We start from the raw sequence: 21,372 nt of genomic DNA on the forward strand, positions 1-21,372 counted from the left end.
CAGAAACCTCGTCCTTGTTTGTTGCGGCATTTCGAAACCCGGCAGCGATATCTCGTCCCAGCGGCATCTTCCGAGCTCTTCTTCTCACCAATTAATTGCTGAGCAACGGCTCTTCTGCTGGTGAGTTCGAGTCATTTCCTCTCCTCTGCAGCCGGGCAACTCTCTCCCCTGGTTCTGTCCCGTTCCTTTTGCGCCACCCCCACCACGTCGGTCATCCCAGACGAGCTTCCGCATTGCCCGCGATGACCGCCATGGAGTTTTAGTAATAGCCTCGAGCTATCTTGTCTTTATATACTGCTGTCCCCATCAGTTGCTCTTGGTTGCTGCCCGAGTCTTGTTTCCTCATCATTGGTGCTGAATTGGAGAGTCGAGCTGAACCAGAGCAAACGCCAAGTCTAGTCGACGTGGTGGCCTGATCCTTATTCCATTGTAATACCAGCGTTGTTATTAACAGCTTGAGCCTTCATCAGAATACCCAGCGATTTAAATAATACAGCAAACGAAAAGATACCTCACAATGGCTCCGGCAAACACCCTTCCCGCCTGGTCTGAGCTCCAGGCTCACCGCGACGACGTCGCCAAGAACTTCGTCCTCAAGGAGGCCTTTGCCTCTGATGCCGACCGCTTCAACCGCTTCTCGCGCACCTTCAAGGCCGCCGGCTCGGCCGACATTCTCTTCGACTTCAGCAAGAACTTCCTCACCAACGAGACCCTCGACCTGCTCGTCAAGCTCGCCGAGCAGGCTGGCGTTGAGCGCAAGCGTGATGCCATGTTCCGCGGCGACAAGATCAACTTCACTGAGAACCGTGCCGTCTACCACACTGCTCTGCGAAATGTCGGCGGTTGGGACATGAAGGTGGATGGCGAGGACGTCATGAGCGGCCCCAACGGCGTCAACAGCGTGCTGGAGCACATGAAGGAGTTTTCTGAAAAGGTCCGAAGCGGCGAGTGGACTGGCTTCAGCGGCAAGAAGCTGACCAACATTGTCAACGTTGGCATTGGTGGTTCCGATCTGTAAGTCTTGGCTCATCTGAGTGAAAGAGAGAGCTTGAGTGAGTGAAAGAGCGAGAGGAGCTTTGCTAACGTATTTATCTCTTACACAGCGGCCCTGTCATGGTAACTGAGGCTCTTAAGCACTATGGTGCTCCCGACATGACCCTCCACTTCGTTTCCAACATCGACGGCACTCACATGGCCGAGGCCCTGAAGGCCTCTGACCCTGAGACCACCCTCTTCCTCATTGCTTCCAAGACCTTTACCACCGCAGAGACCACCACCAACGCCAACACTGCCAAGTCATGGTTCCTCGAGAAGACCGGCGGCAAGGGAGACGTTGCCAAGCACTTTGTTGCCCTCTCCACCAACGAGAGCGAGGTCACCAAGTTCGGCATTGACAGCGCCAACATGTTCGGCTTCGAGAGCTGGGTTGGCGGCCGTTACTCTGTCTGGAGCGCCATTGGCCTGAGCGTTGCTCTGTACGTCGGCTACGACAACTTCTACAAGTTCCTCAGCGGTGCCCACGCCATGGACAAGCACTTCCGCGAGACTCCCCTGAAGGAGAACATTCCCGTCCTTGGAGGTCTGCTGGGTGTCTGGTACTCTGACTTTTTCCAGGCTCAGACTCACCTGGTTGCTCCGTAAGTAATTGCCAATCATTGGAGAGAATTTGTTTTGCTTGGGCATTATTAACTGGGAGCTTCGTTTCTAGCTTCGACCAATACCTCCACCGATTCGCTGCCTACCTCCAGCAGCTCTCCATGGAGTCCAACGGAAAGGCCATCACTTCTGATGGTTCTACCGCCAAGTACACCACTGGTGAGTTTCGATGTTTCCTGAAATACAGCCAGAAATTTGGCATGGGAGTGCAAAAGACTAACTGGTTTGACATTCTAGGTGCTATCCTGTTTGGCGAGCCTTGCACTAACGCTCAGCACTCCTTCTTCCAGCTTGTCCACCAGGGCACCAAGCTGATCCCCGCCGACTTTATTCTGGCCGCCAAGTCTCACAACCCCATCCACGACAACCTGCACCAGAAGATGCTGGCATCCAACTACTTTGCCCAGGCTGAGGCTCTCATGGTCGGCAAGACCGACGACCAGCTTCGAGCTGAGGGCACCCCTGAGGACCTCATCCCTCACAAGCGCTTCCTCGGCAACCGACCAACCACATCCATCCTGGTGGGAGATGTCATCGGCCCGGCTGAGCTAGGTGCCCTGATTGTCTACTACGAGCACCTGACTTTCGTCGAGGGTGCCATCTGGGACATTAACAGCTTCGACCAGTGGGGTGTTGAGCTGGGCAAGGTCCTTGCTAAGAAGATTCTCAAGGAGCTTGACGAGCCCGGCAACGGCGAGGGCCACGATGCTTCCACTGGTGGCCTGATTGGCGCCTTCAAGCAGTTTGCCAAGATTTAAATAGTCAAAATATGAATTAGAAAAAAAGCAAGGAGAAAAAAAAGGGGGTTGACAAGCATAACGGGAAAGTTTGCATCTGAAAGACATGAGAATTATTAATGAAAGATTAAAAATCTGCTCTAGTTTCTTACGGAGCTAGAATTATCATTAGCATAAGTAGCTTACCTGCCTACTGCAAATGTGACATATATAGTGTAGTCGTATTGATCGGCATGATACCATGAAAAGAAAAGCATGTGGTTAGTACTTTTGAGGCATTTGACCCTATATCATAGGAATGTGAACCGTATAATACGCTCAACAACGAATAATACCTCTCATCTGAGCATGTATGCCTGCTATTTAGCCTTACCTCTTCGTACTTAGCCGCTCTCCACAAGAGAAATAGAAAAGTACAGTACTTGTATATACTTACAACCATATAAACTTGCCAACCTAGTACTGCTAGTAACACTACTATATACGCTTGACACAACTCTCACACCACCAAAATAGCATGTAAGTAATTAATAACTCAGATTGTTATTTTCCGGGGCGCAGGACGCACATGCACGGGCGAACACAGGCACACATGAGCAAAGAGTCATATGGGAAAATGGTGGGAAGAGTCTTGAACAAGATGAGGTTGGATTTTTGAGGCTTTTAGTTAAAGAGATTTTCGCGATTGTTTACGGGAATAAGCAGGCTTGGCGCTTTGTGACAATTGACAGCCAAGCCGATAGTGCATGTGAAGACAATTCGGGATTGTGAATGTACTTCCTATTAGAGGCTGCTGGAAGGGCAGACATTGGGTAGCATTCAATATTATACGGGGTATAGAGTTGCACTAGAAGCGGGATAATACGGGGAAGAAAAAACGATGAGCGATTTGGGATCCATGGATGGATATGGATATGGATAGTATTAGGATTATAGCCTAGGCTGAGCGGAGAGAAGGCTAGGCTAATGCTGGTGAAACGGTCTGGGGGAGGTTGCCTCTGCCATGTGGGAAAAGTGGCGTGTTTGGGGAGAGGGAAATATTGCTGTAAGTGAGTGACAGGCTGGGGGAATGTAACTGTCAGTTGGCTTCTGTTAAGATGTGAGAGTGATGAGATGGTGATAACTGTGGTTCATCCTTGGGAGTGGTGGTTACATGTAATTAGTGTAATAGGTATAAGGGATTGCAAGGCTGAGAGGCATCTAGGCGTGATTTACAGCACGGCATGCAATTAGCAAGGCTAATAACGCAGGAATATCCAAAAAAGAGAGAATAAGAAAGCAATGCAAAGGAAGAGGCAGCCAATCCACATGTCAACATGTGGCAAAGGGGGGCGGGCGCATGCATGTAGGGATCTAGCAGCATCTTGAGTGAATACTCGCGCGCTGGTTATCGTGGGATTCTGCTTGCCCATGGATTCGATGACGGTTTCGCCGCTATCTCGGGCAATCCTGTGATTTTAACTGGCCTTTGCACTACACTGCCTGACACATCATATTAGTGCCCTGCATGTAAGAGGAGAGATAACGACCTCTCAGCGGGATATAATCGTGGTATATGTACATGCATTTCAAATGATAGGGGGCTATGTAGAAGAACGGAGTATTGTTACCCCCTTAAAATTGGCAAACGAAGCACAAGAAATGAAGACGATGCATGTCGTTCAGTATCAATGTAACATGTCTGTTTGCTGCTCTCTCGTTCGGGGAATCCGAGTCATGCCGCCAGTCTCATTTGTTGAGCTGAGCTGAGCGAGAGCTGGGCTGAGTCCAAAACCGCCACCGTCTAATACAGACCGGTTTACCTCAAGCCCAGTGCAGCTTAGCAGCAACAAACATGATACTTGCATGGTTCAATTCTTCCGACTTTGCGGCCTTTTTGTGCCAACTCGCCCCCAATCGGCATGGCACAGCAAGGTTGGCTAATACGACTTTAATGCCGCCAAGGGCGAAACGGTTGGGGCCCCATTTGTTTGTAATCGAGCCGGTTTGTTACGGCGGCGCACAGTGGAGCAAAAGAGGCGCGCCCCTACCCGGAGGGCCGGCGGAGGGCGCTGCTTTGGGGAGGAGTTCGGGAGAATAGCCGTTAGAGATGGTGATACTAAAAAGTCCCAAGCATGGACGAGGTAACGTTGGCGAGGGCGCAAGTACCTGCTAACGGCGGTGGATCCTGCAGCGCTGGTTGTCTTGGCCATCGATTCGACTCGATTTCATTGGGTCCCTCGTCCGCCGTTCCGGGAGAACGAGGCGAGCAAGGCCGGAAGGATGCTGGGAAGCTGACTTTGAGGTTTTGGGCCTCTTCTGATTTGTAGACACAGACAGCGCAGAGAGTAACAAACAGCCTGACATATTGCGGTGAGCCCGGAGCACCACGTTTCTCAGCTGCTGCTGTCCAGGGATGTTTTGCAACGTGGCTGCTGTTTCTGCCGATATACGAAAAAGAATCGTGCAATCTCACCATCTTACGATAAGCGACGCCCAGCTTGCTACCAGGGGCAAACAGCACAAAGTGAGGCCGAAACAGAGGCCATCGTGAACCCGAGCCGGAAAGCCCAAGCCAAGCCAAGCCATGAACCAGGCCAGGCCAAGCCACCCTTAGCCGTTTCGTCTTTTCTCGTCGTTTCCTGCTCTGAAGCTGACGGAAAAAGCGCGCAAAAACTCGTCCATGTGTCGGCCCGTCTTCTTACTTGAGACTTGGCGCGAGGCCGGGCTGGCTTATGGGCTGTGAGTGGTTGAAATGGCGGCAAATCCATGCTTGGACAGCCCGCAACGGGTATCGTCAATGAACATCACTTTCTCTTTTCTGCTTTTCGTTTGTCTTGTTGGGCCCCGTGTTTGCATGAATTTCGAGGCTAATGCCATATGTTTCACGCAGTAGCACCTCTTAGCATGTTTTATTTTTGATTGAATATAGACTCGTGCAGGTATCACAGCCGAAGCTAAGTAAAGTGAGGAGTCATACATTTGGCCTGGTGGCTTGATGTCGATATCATCGTGCACGGCTTCATGTTACGGGCTGGCAATGTGTTTTGACGCAGATGGGCAAAGCCTGCATGTTTCATAACCTGTTTTCCATGCCCGAGTAATGGATGCTTGTCATGATAGCGTTTCGGCATATGAAAAAACTTGAAGTTGAGGTGTAACCTTGGCCTGGTGTCACGACGTCAACTTACATGAACATGAACAGAGGGCAAACGACACGATGCACGCAGCATGTGGTTGATGGAGAGCAACGGGAAGAAAGAAGCAAGAGATCGACAAGCACATGTTTCCCCGCGGGCGTGTATTGGACCAAGAGGAGATGGAGCGGAGACCATCAACTGACTAGAGAATCGCCCGCAGAGGGTCCCACGGGGAAGCGTTTTTGATGAGTCGTTACCGTGAGATGGACATGGATGACCCTTTGGGGCGATGGATGCAGTGCCGACGCAAACCTCGTTCGTTTTCTTCCTTTTGTCCTTTTCCTCCTTAATCGTGCGTTGCATGTGGGCGTATTCGATGCAAGGGAGAGCTGCATACGAAGCCGTGGAAGCAAGCTATAGCTGGTGTAGGAGCTGTGATCCCGAGGCAGCCATTGACGTTGATGGCTTCGCGAAAAGAGAAAAAAGTCAGTTCCAACCGCGAGACAAGATCCTGTTTATGCTGGATGACAGAAGAGTGCATATATTGCATTTTGTATTCTGCATCTGTATCTTGCACAGCTGGATGTGAAACGGAAACACCAATGCCGCCGAACAACTTGTCCTGGCAAGCTGTGATTTGTTTAAAGGAGCTTGCTTGGTGATGGATCCCCCTCAATCTACGTCATTGTGCTGCCGGGGGGGGGACCCCCCTGTGAGGCGACGATCGTAGATACCAGCGTGGTCCCGTAAGTGTGCGATGTATGCATCTGGTAAGCCTAGCAGTATCTGAGTTTGTCTTGACAGGCCAGCTTGTGAAAGGGGGGGTGGTAGGGATCATGAGTTTTAGGGGGGAAGAGCAAGACAAGCCACGGAGGATTGATTATAGGAGACGAGGAGGAGGAGGATGAGAAGAGGAGGGGCATTCGTTCATTCGCGAGGCCTTTGAAGATGCGATGGATGCTCCAGCTGTTGGCAACACATGCAAACACATGCAAACATATCTCAGAGCATACATACCGAAGGTGTGGCATCCAAGAGCGGCTTTCAATGAGCGGGAATTGACGCTAAGACGCCTATTGTAAACAGCTAGGTTTGAGTTAATCGCAGCCATGGTCAACAAACGACGAGACGAGACTTGAGAGTGCTATAGCTCGTTAGTGTGAGCCACGAGTAAGCTTCAATCTGGACCACGCGGCTGGAATGATATCACCCAGCCTCGTGCTGGCCAGCAGGAGAAATTAATCAAATGCAAAATTCCTCTCATAAGCTGACGGCGTGACCCGTGACGCAGGGTTCGCCCATTTGCATCTCCGTAGCGGCATCGAATCGAAATCGCATCGTGCAGCCAGCAGGCATCGTATCGTGAAAGGGCTCAGCGGGTGGTGAAGTGGTGTTGATGTCACCGTCCGCTGTTCCCCACCTAAAGTCCAGCGACATCCATTCTTAGGCCGCCTCAGTGGCCCCCTTGGTTCAACTAGTCAGCCACCCGAGCACCGCTAAGCAGCGCCAGCCCTGGGCAGGTTTCGGGGGGTTCCAGCGAGAGCGCGCGTCTGTTTCGTTATCGTGAGCAAAAGTATAGCACTACACTAGCACAGCGCTGCAGCAGGCAATAACAGGGAGCCGCCGGATGACGTTAGTTTAGGCGGTGGGACCGCAGGACACCAAACCACGACAAAAAGGCGCAAGGCAAGGAATGGATTTCCTTGGTTTTGGGCATGTTTTAGGCCTATGGGGCCCCTAATTGGCAGGCCAAGCTGCTGCTGATGGCAAAGGAAACGGAGGTTTCCATCCATTTCTTGGCCACAGTTTGGACGGGGCTCGCTCGTGGATCCCCCTGACGGAAGTCGTTCGAAACGGCAGAGCCTGGCCGACAGAGTCATGATGATGATGGCCATGTGGCACAGCAGCACGCAAAGCATCTGATGCCATGCTGGCGTAGTTTGTTCGATGGCATCGCCGGCTGAATCTGCCGCTGGGCGAGATGCAAACACGACATTACAGCACACAACGCCGCACAGACAACCACGCCATGGGAAATTGCTCGCTCACGATGCCGAAGTTCGGGTTCAATGACTTCAGCGCCGTAATCCATACAGTGCATGCGTAGATTCGCTGATATGTAGGTACGATGATGCGTGCATGTGAAAGAGTGGCACAGTACAGGCCTCGCCAAGGTACAGATACTTGGCTCTGCACCGGCGGCCAGCGTTAGCGCAAGTATGAGCAACTTTCCAGCGCAGACCCGCCTGATCCTGCGCCACGACAGCTGCGCCAGGCGTCAGAGCACCCGCTGATTGGCCACTACGGGCCATGATGTCTTGCAATCCACTGAGGCATGTTCTCGTACCGTCTCAACAAAAATCAGCTTCCGTTACATTCGTTTCCAGTACATAATCTATCCTATGGCTGATGTAGCAGCGAGCGAATAGTGGGTTTCTCTCCCTGTAGGACCCGCCGGTACCTGTACGCAGAGAGACACACCTCCAGTATCCTATCAGTGCTTTGCCCCCCCTGTCGCGGCCTCTGACGATGGTGGACGATCAGCTTCAAAGTTCCTTGCTGCTTGGTGCCGGGCCCGCCATCGTCATCGGCACGCCCTGACTCCACCCCCGGTTCTTACTGTCTTGCGTGCCCATTTCTCTCGCATTATCGTGTACTTTGTTACTGGTGGTATTAGTCGTAGTAGAGTTTTGGCTGCTTGCCCAGAGAGCTGGTCGATTATATAAAGCTGGAGCGATTCCCGCTCTTCCCTCTTGGATCTTAGTCTCATCTCATCATCCTCACCATCCGAGCAATTTAAAACGGTCACCGTTTAATACCACCTTGACTTATAAACATATATATTCTACAATCATCCATCAGTCCAGCTCTTGTTGCTTTTGCATCTATTCCTAGCTCATTTGCATATCCGGCTGATCCTATCACACTCTAAACCTATACCTACCCATATCTATACACTTGCCTTATAAACCGCAACCATGGCTAAGATGGGCAAGAAGGCAGTTCACTTTGGTGCTGGCAACATCGGTATGTCAAACTAACAAACAATACCATTCTTAAATCTTTTTCTAATTCTAACAACTTTACTAGGCCGCGGCTTTGTTGCTTGCTTCCTCCACAACTCTGGCTATGAAGTCGTCTTCGCCGATGTCAACGGCGACCTCATCGACACAATCAACGCCACTCCCTCCTACAGAGTCATCGAGGTCGGCTCAGAGGGCACCTCAGAAAGCACAATCACAAACTACCGCGCCATCAACTCCCGGACCCACGAGGAGGAGCTGATCGAGGAGATCCGCACCGCCGATGTTGTCACCTGCTCCGTCGGCCCCAACATCCTCAAGTTCATCGCCCCAGTTATCGCAAAGGGCATCGATCGTCGCGCAGATGCTGGCGAGCAGACTCCCCTGCATGTCATTGCTTGCGAGAACGCCATTGGAGCCACTGATACACTCGCCAGCCACATCAAGGACGCCAGAAACACCGACCCAGCCCGTCTTGACACACATCACCTCCGTGCTCGCTATGCCAACTCTGCTATTGACCGCATTGTTCCTGCTCAGGACCCCAATGCTGGCCTCGATGTCACTCTCGAGAAGTTCTTTGAGTGGGTTGTCGACAAGACTCCCTTCGAGGACGTCGGCATCCCATCTATCGAGGGCATCAACTGGGTCGACAACCTTGCCCCCTTTATCGAGCGCAAGCTCTACACCGTCAACACTGGCCACGCCACCGCTGCCTACCACGGCTACAACCGCAGAAAGCGCACCGTCTTCGACGCCCTGCAGGACAAGCAAATCATGGCCGAGGTGCGCGGCGCCCTGACCGAGACCAAGAACCTGCTCGTTTCCAAGCACAACATCGACGAGGAGGCCCAGATCGCATACATGAACAAGATCATCAAGCGTATTGGCAACCCTCATTTGGAAGATGCCGTCGAGCGAGTTGGCCGTGCTCCCCTGCGAAAGCTGTCTCGCAAGGAGCGCTTCGTTGGCCCTGCTGCCGAAGCTGCTGAGAACAACATGCCCATTGACTATCTCCTCGATGCTATCGAGATGACTTTCCGTTTCCAGGACGTCGAGGGCGACGACGAGTCCAAGGAACTCTCTGCAATTATGTCTGAGAACACTCCCGAGGACGTTGTCGCCAAGGTCTGCGGCATCCAGGCAACAGAGAAAATCTACCCCCGCTTGGTCGAGGTCGTCAAGCGTGTCCAGGACGACAGCCGAGAGGATTGACTCACAAATCATCAAGCATCAGCTGAGGAACTCCGGCCTAGGATATGATTTGATGGGTCGCAATCGTTTCCTTTTTGTCTCTTCATTTCTAATACGGCATCACTCACACAACCCTGTTGAATGAAAAGCCCGCCACCTTTTCTGCATTTTTATTTTTTATTCGCTTCTCCAGCTTGTTTTATCAAATGCAATGAATGAAATGGCAAGGCGCTAGGATTATTGGGATATCATAGATATTATATCTATTTTTCTTTTTTCTTCTTCTTTTTTGTATTTGTGCAAAAGCACTCCTTTTGAAGGAATTGGGTATTACTAGCAAGTTTCTTATTTTATTACTTTCTTCATCCAGTCGATAGATTGATTGATAGCATCACGAATCAGGATACCATATCAATAAAAAACAAACTTTATTAAAAACAAAAAATAAGCCTTCTTTCCATCAAACAATCCTTTTGCTAAAAATAACCTTTGTAGTCCATCCCCAAACCGCCAAACAGCAGAAAATGAGGTCACAATGATCTCAGTACTTACCAGACACGGAAACACACCACCATCCCCCCGTCTAAAACGGTTCGGCCTCCTTTTATCTCGGGGATTTTCAACTGACATCCTTTTCTCCTAAGCCTCTTCCGAAAAACGCCAAGGTTGGTGGTTGGGGCCACAACACATCTTGCGCTAAAGCATGCCATGCCACACCTGTCATGCAATCACCATCGTGTGCTTCCGGCGACCCCTCCTTGGCTTATACCTGGGATTGCCTAATTAGGAAGGGGACGATGCGTGGGCCCTGGAGTTTTAGACTAGGCACTATTTATTACCAGGATCTAAACTATCTGGCCATATATCGAGCACTCTTAGCTTTTGCTTCCCATTTAACATGGTGTTACGATTTATGACTCTGAAGAAAGGAGGGGAGTTAGAGACTAAGACAAGGCTGAGAAGGCTATTTGCTCGAGTCAATGCGAGGACAGCTACCTAGCGGTACCTACATGCAAAGATCGTTATTACTACCCGAGCCGCTCCGACAAAGCGAAATGATACGATGCGAGGTGAGACATGGTGGCAACGAGTGACTAATAGAAGCCACACGCAGAGCAGCATGCCAGTCAAAAGGCACTTCCCCTTTTTGCCCGTAATAGCGGGATCTAATCCTCCGGAATTGATAATAGCCTTTTTGTTAAATGATTCTAGGCCTGATTGGATGGATACACAGGCACATAGTAAAAATAGAGTAGACAAAAGCACATACCTTATCTCGGGTCTCGCATCCTACCAAAAAACTATATCTTTCCGCGGCGGTGTGCGGAAATCTTCTAGTCGAATACATCTTGTGTAATATGTGCTAACCTAAACGGAGGCCGAGGCCTCTACGTGGCATGCTGTGGCTTGAGCTGGGGGATGGCTTGCATGCGACGGAAGACGTAAAGTGTTGGCAGAAGGACTATGCAAGGGCGGGTTTCTGGTTTTCTCGTGTATTACAGACTAGTCATTGTACTACTACTCGCAGCAACTAGACTCTTGGAGTTGAATCTAGATTAGCAGTTAGCTTTCCATAATGCAGGGGTTATGCCTATGGATGTCTACAGCCGTGCCTGAATGGATTTGCAGGATGGAACAGCTCATCATGTGCTGCACTGTTCGTGACCACGTGTATTGCTATAATGGGTAATGGCCTTTTGTTTCCAACGTCTGTCTCTAGGTCTTAAGCATGACGAAGAATCTACAGGAACGTGTACAAAGGGAGACTGTTTCACATTAGGCACAGCATCTCATTCAACTTTACCCCATATCGTAGCCTCGTGATTTGATGCCGAGGGGCTGAGGAATGTTGACCACCAATCTACCAGCTGAAGTTCTCGCGGCTGCTCGAGTAAGCCCCCTTTTACTGCGCGTGATGAGTTGCATAAAAGTAGTGCTTGTAAGTTGTCAATTTAGATTGCCCTGCATGCATTAGCAGCAGCAACAGCATCGTCATCTGCAGCCGCTTCCCCCTTTGACTCTGGCAAGAGCTTGCTTGCATAACTCACGCTTGCACCAAGACACGCTATCGGCTCTCATCCACGGAGTAAAGCACCATGTTGCTTCAGATAGGAATATTGCTTTTCTCCGGCCTTTGCGGCCGTGGCCCTCTCGCCGCAGTTGCCATCACAGTCCCCATTGATCCGAAAGTTGACCCACTTCCGCTTTCGACCACCGGCGCCGTGACGTCTGCGTCGGACCTCCTCCGGCAAAGCTGCCCCGAAGAATTCTCTACGCGCTTGCCATACTCGCCAAAGCTTCTCATGTCCTCCTTTGCCGATATTGGCACTACTGACAAGGACGTGTTTCCTAACGGCACCGTATTCCCATCATCGGACAGTCTCGTGAGAGGGGCAATCGAAGCATGGGGCCAGCACCAGAGCCTTGTCCTCCGGCCTGACGAGGTATGGTTCGAGATTCTAGTACAACTCAATTTCTACATGACTGCGCACGCAGAAGACGTCAGGCACCTCTTTGTCGATTTTGACGGCAAAGAAGAGATCCAAGTGTGGCGTCTCTCGTGGCATGACGTGATCGCGGCGTTTGGGGGCGAGATCCAGAAGAGGGTCAAGACCGATTGGCTGCTGGACTGGATCACGCCCAGCTTCACCACGACAACTGAGACTGACGGCCTCACATCCACTGTCTTGATGATGGGCTTGATGCAGCATTACTTTGAGTTCAGTGGGGGCATCACCTGTGGCCTTCCTGAGGTGACTTTGCTGGGCACGAGAGACGATTGGGTGAAGCTGCTGAACAAGCTAGACAGGCTGAAGGAGTGGGGGGAGGAGCCGGCTGACTATGCCGAGCGTCTGCGTCCCATTCTCAAGCGCTTCGTTGATACATGGGACAACCCCGGCAGCGAAGAAACTAAAGACTTCTGGAAAAACATCGTGCGGTCCCAGCGGCTGTTCTCCTGCGGTGGGCCCCCTGACTACCGCATCTCAGGGTGGATCACCGGCTTCCTGCACTGGACAGTCGAGGGCTCGCTTCGCATCCCGCTCGACGTCGAAAAGGAGTTCAAACCCTCGGACGACGACCTGGTGCTCGACGGTATCCCGTATTTCCCAGAGACGCTCAAGGACGTGCCCGTCGGCTACGCAAAGGCGCCGCTTAAGATGATTGACTTCCCAAATCCAGGGGCCAACTCCACGGCGTATCTGTTGGCTGGCAACGTTGGGGTCAAGAGACTGGCGGTGACCTCAAGTGGCGGACCGGGGCATGAGAACTGGAAAGTGACGGCGCAACCGATGAGTGCGTGGTTCTTGTACGGGCCTGTGAACGAGACGGTCAAGGTCGGGCCGGGATATGGCAGCGGGGATGAGCTGCTGAAGATGGGCGCGGGACTGGGAATGTGCGAGACGCATAGCAATACTACAGACGGTGACGGCGACGCTCCTATTCTTGTTGGTATTGGAGGCGATGGCAGCGGAACATCGTGGTGGTGATGATGATGATCGTGATGATGACGATGGTGGTGATACTTTGTTGTTGTAGTTTACAACTGACGATGATGATGATGTATGTATGGAGTTGATCTTATGACTTATGAGGTTCAAAAAAGGAAAGCTTTGTGCTATTTTTGATACGGCGCGGGAGAATAATTGATCCCCATTGTGAAGTATTGCCTGCCTGCTCTAGTAGGAATGGTGCCATCTACAGAATGCATCGATCGATGTACTACCTACAGTAAGCATTGGTTACTTTGTACTTTGTACCGGTGATGATGAGCGCTTTGAAACAATTGCTGCGTCCAAGATCCAACCGAACCATTGAATGTTACCTGCCTCATGCTGCTAGTGCTAGCAAATGAAATGTATGCACACTCGACAATTACTCCGAGGCCGTTCATTAATAATGATTGAAATCAGAGCCTGAACCGGCAGATTATGTCCTGTTGTGTGTTGTGTTGGGCTCAATCCACTCATCTCACTCGTCAATGCTCATAAATCATGCTCATATTCATACGCACATGTAATCATTCATAGTCATGCTCTCATGCTCTCATGCAACCTTCTCCTCCACAACTCCCGTATAAGCTGCGAATACACAGCCATTGGCCGCCTCCCATTGGCCACGATGCATCCATAAACAGGCTGTACTGGCGACGATATGTAAGGTGAAGTGTTCATAAACACACTGGCCAGCAGACGCCTAAAATGCGGGACAGCTCAGTATAAATGCGCCTTGTCCCGCAGCCGGGGCGCTGTGGCCCCCCAGTGCCAGTGGGCTGCTGCAGCGCTCACCGACACCTGTGATGCGCTGGTTGGCGGGGCGCACCCACTGCCAGCCCACTGCCAGCCCACTAGCGCCCACTGCGAGCCCGCTGGCCTGTCCGCTGGCAAGCCCACTACCCCTGCTGTTCCTGAGTGAATCAATTGACGGCATTCCAGACAAAGCTCTCCACCAACCTCTCCAGCTCCAACCTCAACCTTCTTATCCGCAGCCACTCACAGCCAGTCCCGCTGCATCTGCATCTGCATCTGAACTGGCAATAGACGTACTTGCAATCCCAATTGCGAGCCCGACGATGCTGTAGCGGCCGATTGCGCATTTCCCCGGATCTGTCGCTTTTTTCTCATCAAAGGGCGCTCTCTCGACGCTTTCGATACATCCAGCGCTGCCAGCTTTTCTCTCATTGTCCTTCTCATACAGTCAGTCTCAAGTCGGGGCCAAGCAGTAAGCAAGCAAGCAAGCAAGCACGCACGCAAGCAAGCAGCAAGCGAGAGAAGACGCAAAACATCGCATCACCTGCATCATATCATCCCAACTGCGCCGCCAGCCACCTCAGCGGCCGCAAGAGGGCGCCGATATGGCGACTGTAGTCCAGCAGCAGCTCCTTACTCGGACGCGTGCCTCTCGCGTGCCTTCATCCACAACCAGACCCCTTCGAGCAGCCGCCGCAGCAGCCGTTGCCGCCGCCGCCTTTGCGAGACCTGTGCGCGGCCTTGCGAAGCCCGAATCAACTGAGATCCCGTCCACCGGCGCCGGCAATGCCCCTGCAGAGCCGAATGCAGGTGGAGGCATAGCGGCTGCAGGTCCGGCGTCTCTGTCGCTGTTCCTGACCAACATCAAGCTGCTCAACCTCGATCAGCTCCCCGACTGGCCCGACATTTCAGCCGAGACATTCGCAACCTCGGGAACCACTTTGCAGGACCAGAAGAGGCGAGTACAGTGCGTAGAATGGGCTTTGTATCAGCTGTTTGTCATCTGGGATCCAGACGAGGCAGCGAATGTGCGTATTTCTCTCATATCCTCCTGACTGCTAATCGACCCTTTCCATAATTTGTGACATGGTGAATTGTTGAGTGCTAATATGTCCATTTCCCGTCCAACAGAAGCTGAAACCATACTATCCACCTGGTGATCAGCTCCAGTCTGTCAACCTCCGTGCCGCGCTTGTCAGAGCCCTCGAGCAAGCCAAGAAAAATGGTGACCTCGGGCGGGACACCATCATCCGCAAGACGATGCTGGATGAGTGCAAAGGCGAGAGGCTGGAGGAGGTCTTGGCCTTTTTTTCCACCGCTGTCCTGAAAAAAGTTGTTTCAGACAGCCTTGCCACAAGCCGCGGCTATTCATCACCTGCGGTTGAGCTCGCCTTTGAGAACAAAGGCTACAAGAGTGAAAAGTCTCATTTGATTGCGCTTTCCATGGCCCACAAGGCGTCGATTCGCCAAGTCTTGCGACGCAAAGAAGCAGCCAAAGGCCGATTCAAAGATCTTGCCCATGTCCTAGACGACAAGGAAGATGAAATCATTCGTAGACGAGAAGCCCTCGAAATCAAGGAGATGGACGGCGGCGGCCAGACAGTGTCTGACAATGCCAGAGCCGAGATGCGCAGAGCTGTACACCATAACTGGGCAGGTAGCGAGGCCTGGATGGAAGCTCTTTTGTGTGGAGATCCAAAACACGGCGGCCTTCTTGCCACGAGTTTCGACCGCGTCTGGAGAAGAGCCCAGAAGGGCCGGCTGAACGACCTCGACACCGACGATGTTGGTCTCCTCGAGCAACTCGATAGCCGGGTCAAGCTACAGAAGGAGAGGCTCCATAAGTGGGATGCCTTCCGCAGGAATACATTTGGTGAAGCGGCACCCGTACCGTCCAAGCCCAGAACCTCGTCTGCCAAAACAAAAGGCATTGACCTCGGTTTCTCAGCGCATTTAGATTTGCACACCGTGAGAAGAGTCAAGCCAACGAGAGCTACACTGTTCCAACATGCACCCCAGATGACCGATGATTATGCTGCGCTAGTCTCAGATCTGAAATATGAGCTGGGAAAGATATCAACCAAAGAGGTCAACATTACCAGTCTTACAAGGAAGCGAACGCCTGTAAAGCAAGATCGCCGCGACCGCCGTCTTATGTCCACCTCATCCTTTGAGGGCGGCGATGATGACGAAATTAGTGATTTGGAGGACGCTGAAAGTGCGTTCCGCACCGATGGTTCTGCTACATCCTTCTCTTCTATCCAGGATAAATTTACTGTGCCGAGCCGTACTGTTAGACCCGTGATATCTCGACCGAGTCTGTCGCAACTTTCTGGACCAGAGACGCCAACCTTGAAAAAATGGCCGAGCCAGAAGAATTTCCCAGGGCGAAGCACCTATGACCTGACTCAGATTGACGACTCGCCGCTTGCCACTCCTCCTTCCCCTACGAAGAAGTCTTCGGGATATGGTACCCCGACGAACCGTCGGTCTCCCCCCGAGAGGACGAAGCCCATGCCAGGACAAAAGGCTTCTCCTCATAGCCCCCCACGACTGCCGTCTACAAAGGGCCTTGAAGACGATGTTCTTGATCCTATGAAAGGCAAGACCCAATTGCCTGTGAAGCGCACGAAACCACGACATACGCTTTCCTTGGCTGAGCGCACTCGACTGTCGATGAGCCGTAAGAAGTCTCTGTTGTTTGAAGATGAGGAGCTTGACCCTCCCACTCCAATATCTCCCGTCACCAAACAATCTGATACCAAAGCTTCAGAGCCAGACTATTCGGAGGATCTTGCCAGTCGGACTCGTCGAAGCATGGCTGGATTCGAGCAGGCGCAGCAAAAGGCCCAGTTGGAGCGGCGCAGGTCTCTCAGGAGATCCAAGATGCCACAGCGAAGGGAAGGTGGCTATTTCCCCACGGTAGAAGAAGATCTCAACGAAGCAACGCTTTTATTAGAGCAGCTGGCCGAAGAGGCGGATGTGGAAGCAGTTTTCCGATCGAGGCCAAAGGTTGGACAGAGCTTACAGCCTAGTCCAACGAGGGAGGAGTGGACTGATATTCCGGAGTACAATGGCGTAAGGATGAAGAATTAAATATTACGGTAGTATTGTTTGTGTGACTTGATAGCTTATATTTAGACTTTTGCTTTGAGCGTTTGGGCATTATGTATTTACAATTGATGAATAGAACTTATGGGAATGGGAATAAATGATTACACAGCATAATACCAAACAACTACGAGTTCACAGTGAAAATGACGCTTCTTTTCAGTTAATTTTTTTCTTCTTTCTCTTCATTGCTTTCCTTCTTTTCATAACAACGCTTTATATATTTTACATATAGGCGTGTTTCATTTTCCATCTATCATATTGTACATGTATATATAGTTCGTCTTCAATGGCTTTTCCCAGACGCACCCTTTTCTCTTTCCTGAATTTTGCTTCCACACTGTATCCATCTTTCATCATACATATCAGGACGACAAGATAACTCCCTACAAGCTCTTTTTCTTTACCAACCCTGCTTCTTCAACTCCAAAACTTTGCTAACAGCAGCCTTGAATCCCGTCTTGAACCTCGCCCTCCATCGCTGACTCCTCAATCTCTTCTTCTTCAATCCCTTTCTCTCGTGAAACTTTTGCGAGTGGTACTTATTCCGGACCTTTTGGTCTCGGCACATCCGCTCTAGCACACGAATTGCCACAGCAGGCGTAGGTGCTGAAGTGGGGGACAAACGGTCCTGGATGAAGACTGTGCGGCCAGTCACGGCATCGGTGCGGATCTTGGGGCGCTGGAGAGGGTCGCCGACGTTGAGAGACTGGCCGTAGGCGGCGGATCTAGCGGCGACGATTTCGGCAATGTCGAAGTTGAAGGAGCTGGTGGAGGACTCGGTGGCATTGTAGGGGAATTTGGATTTTGACTTTTCAGCAGACGACTGCTCAGACGATGATGGTGATTCTGATTCAGCGGCGGGAGGAGGTGGGGGTGGTGGTGTGAATTCGGCGCTGGGCTCTGCTGTCTTGGTGGTGGCTTCGGACTGAGCCTTCGGTGCTGCGGCAGGCTTAGGAGCTGGCGTAGGAGGAACGAAATTGCCGACAAGAGGGTTTATTCTCTCGTTGAAGCTCGGTCTTGAGGCATTGAATCGCACAGCCAGTGTTGTAGAAAATGCGCGGGCCTGCGCTGGGGCAGCAATTCTGGACAGCATCATGCTGCCATATCTGGATGTCGCAGCCCTGTCATAAAAGTCAGCAAAACCGAGAAGATTACCCCATAGAGAAATCAAGAAAAACGCACATCTTTGCTGTCTTCAATGGCTCCTGCAATTCGTCTCTTTCGCTATCCAGGCCAAAAGGTCTCGATCTCGCAAAAGGTCGTTGCAAAAAGCTGCGGGCGGATAAACTTTGATGCGGGGCGCCTCTGCACTTCAACTTATCTGCCGAAAGTCGATGGAGCCGCGATTCGAACTTGCAGATCGGAAAACCAACACCAGATCTTGGCACCCAAACCCTGCGAAAAAGCCCGATATCTCGAGTCAGTCGAAACAAAGTCTCTACTGCGAAGCTATTCGCATGTTGGCACTGCGTCGAAGTCACCTCCTTAGTCATCGCGCTTCAATGCAATCTGAGAACCCTGCATTTTGAAGCTGCTTTTTGCTGGAGACTGCTTATCAACGAGCTGCCCATACCGAAACCCTGTTTTTGCCTTTGATACATTCAATCTTCAGCGGCGTGAATATCGAACTCGCAGACACGACCAATTTGTCTCTACAACCTGCCAGCGTGACGCTGCTCTGAATCGCAGAGCCTAGTCCGTCACCATGGCCTACAATCCCTATGGAGGTACACAGCATAGACGCCAGTCTTACGCTCGCTACGCATCAGCTAATAGAGTCCCAGCACCGCACAATCCCTATGGTGCGCCACCTGGATATGGCTATCCTGGCGCGGCGTCTGGCATGGCCGCTCCTCCTGGGTTAGGTATGCATCTCTCCTACCCCCCATCTCCCAGCATCGCGAATACTGCCAGCTAGATGCTAACATGGTCTTCTCTCCCCAGGACCTCCACCAGGCATGTCTTCTGCCCCAGGAATGGCCCCTCCGCCGGGCTTCCAGCAAGCCAACGTGCCCCAAGCTAATCGTCCAAGTGGCCTGCCGCCCTTCCAAGCCCCGACCAACATGCCGAACATCAACTTCAACGCGCCCGTGATTCGACTGGGCACAGGAGCCTCAGCCGGCGGCGGCAGATCCGATGACCGACCAGCACAATCCGGAGGAAGAGCTGGGCTTGGTATGGAACGAGGGTCAGACCAAGGGCGAATGGCAGCGAGAGAGAGCATGCAGACGCTTCTTCCCCCGACGAGTGACGAAAAACTACGAACGATCTTCCTACATCAAATTCCAGAGGGACTGGGCGGTGACGAGGGCACCAAAAAGCTCCTTGGGGCCGTTGGTAAGCTGAGACGCTGGGACCCGTCGGATAGCACGTCAGAAGAGCGAAAGGGAACTAAATTCGGCTTCGCCTTGTATGAGGACTTTGATTCTCTGGCAGCTGCGGTTAAGCTCCTAAGTGAAGAGGAGGTCCAAATCCCTACCAAGAAGCAGCCGAGTACAAGTGAACCGCCAGCCGACGACTCTTTTGAAGATGTTGAGAAGACAAAATTGCAAGTGGCTGTGGATGCCACATCGCTCAGCTATCTGGAGACGTATAAAGAGAGCAAGGGGGACGATGCATCCTTTGAGCAGAGAATAGAGAGCGCCCGCACTGCGCTGAAACAGGTTATCCGAGAGTTATTCTACCCCCCTGTTGTCGAGACAAGTGATGTTAATGGCGATGTTGCTATGGGCAATACGGAGACTGAGGAGAACGTGGAGGTGGTTAATATACCCTTGGCACAGGAAGACGAGCTGGCAGATATTCCCCCTGAGATGCGAGAAGTTGTTGCTGGAGAGATTGCTGCCTTCCGTGAGCGCAGCAACCAACGGGACATGGAGCGTTTGCAGCGAGAAGAGGAGCTCGAAGAGATGGAACGACGACGAAATGGGGCTGGTCGATCAAGACTGGCTTCACCACCAAGAAACTCGAATAATGTACCACTGGGACCTCGAGGTGTATCGGTGCCCAACGCTCCTTCTGGACCCAAGGGTCAAAACGGATCCAACCGAGTGGCCTTTGTAAATGGAGGAATGAATAATTCAGACCTGTCCATCAGGAGGGACGACGAGGATACCGACGCCAGTGACGAAGAGCTTTGGAAGAGATATACGGCTGAAAGAAAGGCCGATGACGACAAGGTCTATGCGGAAGCAGAGAGGAAATGGGTCAACCGAGAGCGATCACGACAGGCTGCCCTGGAGCGAGAACGGGAACGAGAAAGGCACGACGTTGAGAATCTGGAGAGAAGAAAACAGGAGCAGCTGGAGAGGGAAAAGTCTTGGGACGATGAACGAGAGGCGACCCGTAAATCGCACATCTACTACCGAGATCGCGCCGGCTGGGCAAGGAAGCGAAATTCGGATCGAGCTGAGGAAGAGACGAGAGACGAAGCCGATCGACAGGCTGAAAAGGTGGAGCGAAACCGTGAGCAAGCCCGACTGGAACATGCTCGGGGCATGGCAGACGATTTCCTGGACCAACAGGCTCGCGAGATCGAGCAGCGCGAAGCTGCAGCAGCTGCCGCCGCACCGCAGCCCTTCAAGCTGTCTCTTGGAGCGGCAGCCCAGAGAGCTCAAGCCTCACGAGCAGCACCTCAGCGACGCACAATTGCCGAAGTCGAAGGCCTCCTGGACGACGAAGAAGTCGAGTCCACCAGACGACAGCTCATCCCCATCCAGCTGGACTCCACCTCCGGAGCCGCAGGCATGTCAGAAGAAGAAATCTCGCAGGCTGTCCGAGCACTCGCCCAGGAGATCCCCTCAGAGAAGGACGGCCTCTGGGCATGGGAAGTCAAATGGGACTTTATGGACGACACAGTGGTGCGCGACAAGCTGCGGCCGTTTGTGGAGAAGAAGATTGTGGAGTATCTCGGTGTGCAAGAGGAGATGCTGGTGGAGGCTGTGGAGGAGCATTTGCGGAAGCATGGCACGGCTGGTGCTTTGGTGGAGGAGCTCGAAGGGGTAAGTTTTGCTAAATATTTCTTTTCTCTTCTTAATATCTTGCTTGCTTATACGAATACTAACGATTGTGTAATAATAGGCACTGGACGACGAAGCAGAGGATCTGGTCAAGAAGCTTTGGCGTATGCTCATCTTCTTTACCGAGTGCGAGAAACGAGGCTTGCCGGCGTAAAAGGGCTGTATCAGTCGGACATGGGATACCACTACACAGATGTTGTTTTCTGGCAATTCACTTAAACTAATTTGCTTATTTTCTTCTTCTTTCAATTTATTTCTGGGTG

At 51.9% G+C, this 21,372-nt stretch overlaps 4 protein-coding genes across 4 annotated transcripts; all 4 read left to right on the forward strand.

The window, feature by feature from the left end:
* Positions 1 to 517: 517 nt before the first annotated feature.
* GGI43DRAFT_386959 (glucose-6-phosphate isomerase) lies at positions 518 to 2,414 on the forward strand (the record flags this gene model as incomplete). The annotated part of the gene is made up of 4 exons (XM_083203860.1): positions 518 to 1,014; positions 1,104 to 1,637; positions 1,709 to 1,815; positions 1,894 to 2,414. The coding sequence occupies 4 exons, from the start codon at positions 518 to 520 to the stop codon at positions 2,412 to 2,414; spliced, it is 1,659 nt and encodes a 552-aa protein (XP_083057252.1).
* A 5,499-nt stretch (positions 2,415 to 7,913) lies between these two features.
* Positions 7,914 to 10,174, forward strand: GGI43DRAFT_414103 (mannitol dehydrogenase C-terminal domain-containing protein). The gene is made up of 2 exons (XM_083206996.1): positions 7,914 to 8,539; positions 8,603 to 10,174. The coding sequence occupies exons 1-2, from the start codon at positions 8,491 to 8,493 to the stop codon at positions 9,748 to 9,750; spliced, it is 1,197 nt and encodes a 398-aa protein (XP_083057253.1). The 5' UTR covers positions 7,914 to 8,490; the 3' UTR covers positions 9,751 to 10,174.
* A 1,050-nt stretch (positions 10,175 to 11,224) lies between these two features.
* GGI43DRAFT_195882 (DUF4419 domain-containing protein) lies at positions 11,225 to 13,396 on the forward strand. The gene has a single exon (XM_083200009.1). It carries the CDS (start codon positions 11,826 to 11,828, stop codon positions 13,215 to 13,217), a length of 1,392 nt encoding a protein of 463 aa, XP_083057254.1. The 5' UTR covers positions 11,225 to 11,825; the 3' UTR covers positions 13,218 to 13,396.
* Positions 13,397 to 14,581: 1,185 nt separating this feature from the next.
* GGI43DRAFT_425062 (uncharacterized protein) lies at positions 14,582 to 21,263 on the forward strand (the record flags this gene model as incomplete). Its single annotated transcript, XM_083208458.1, has 9 exons — positions 14,582 to 14,707; positions 14,777 to 15,004; positions 15,108 to 16,100; positions 16,350 to 17,054; positions 18,469 to 18,549; positions 18,787 to 18,955; positions 19,035 to 19,531; positions 19,721 to 21,091; positions 21,171 to 21,263. 9 exons carry the CDS (start codon positions 14,582 to 14,584, stop codon positions 21,261 to 21,263), a joined length of 4,263 nt encoding a protein of 1,420 aa, XP_083057255.1.
* Positions 21,264 to 21,372: the final 109 nt, after the last annotated feature.

This window comes from Trichoderma evansii (assembly GCF_050947405.1).
Source record: "Trichoderma evansii strain SZMC 28006 chromosome Unknown GGI43scaffold_22, whole genome shotgun sequence".
NCBI classification, from domain to species: Eukaryota; Fungi; Ascomycota; class Sordariomycetes; order Hypocreales; family Hypocreaceae; genus Trichoderma; species Trichoderma evansii.

Excerpts from the sequence above, each read along its gene's own strand:
- GGI43DRAFT_414103 (XM_083206996.1), top strand. The coding sequence starts at position 8,491 with ATGGCTAAGATGGGCAAGAAGGCAGTTCACTTTGGTGCTGGCAACATC. Across the intron at positions 8,540-8,602 it reads CTTTGGTGCTGGCAACATCG|GCCGCGGCTTTGTTGCTTGC; the intron begins GTATGTCAAACT and ends CAACTTTACTAG.
- GGI43DRAFT_195882 (XM_083200009.1), top strand. The coding sequence starts at position 11,826 with ATGTTGCTTCAGATAGGAATATTGCTTTTCTCCGGCCTTTGCGGCCGT.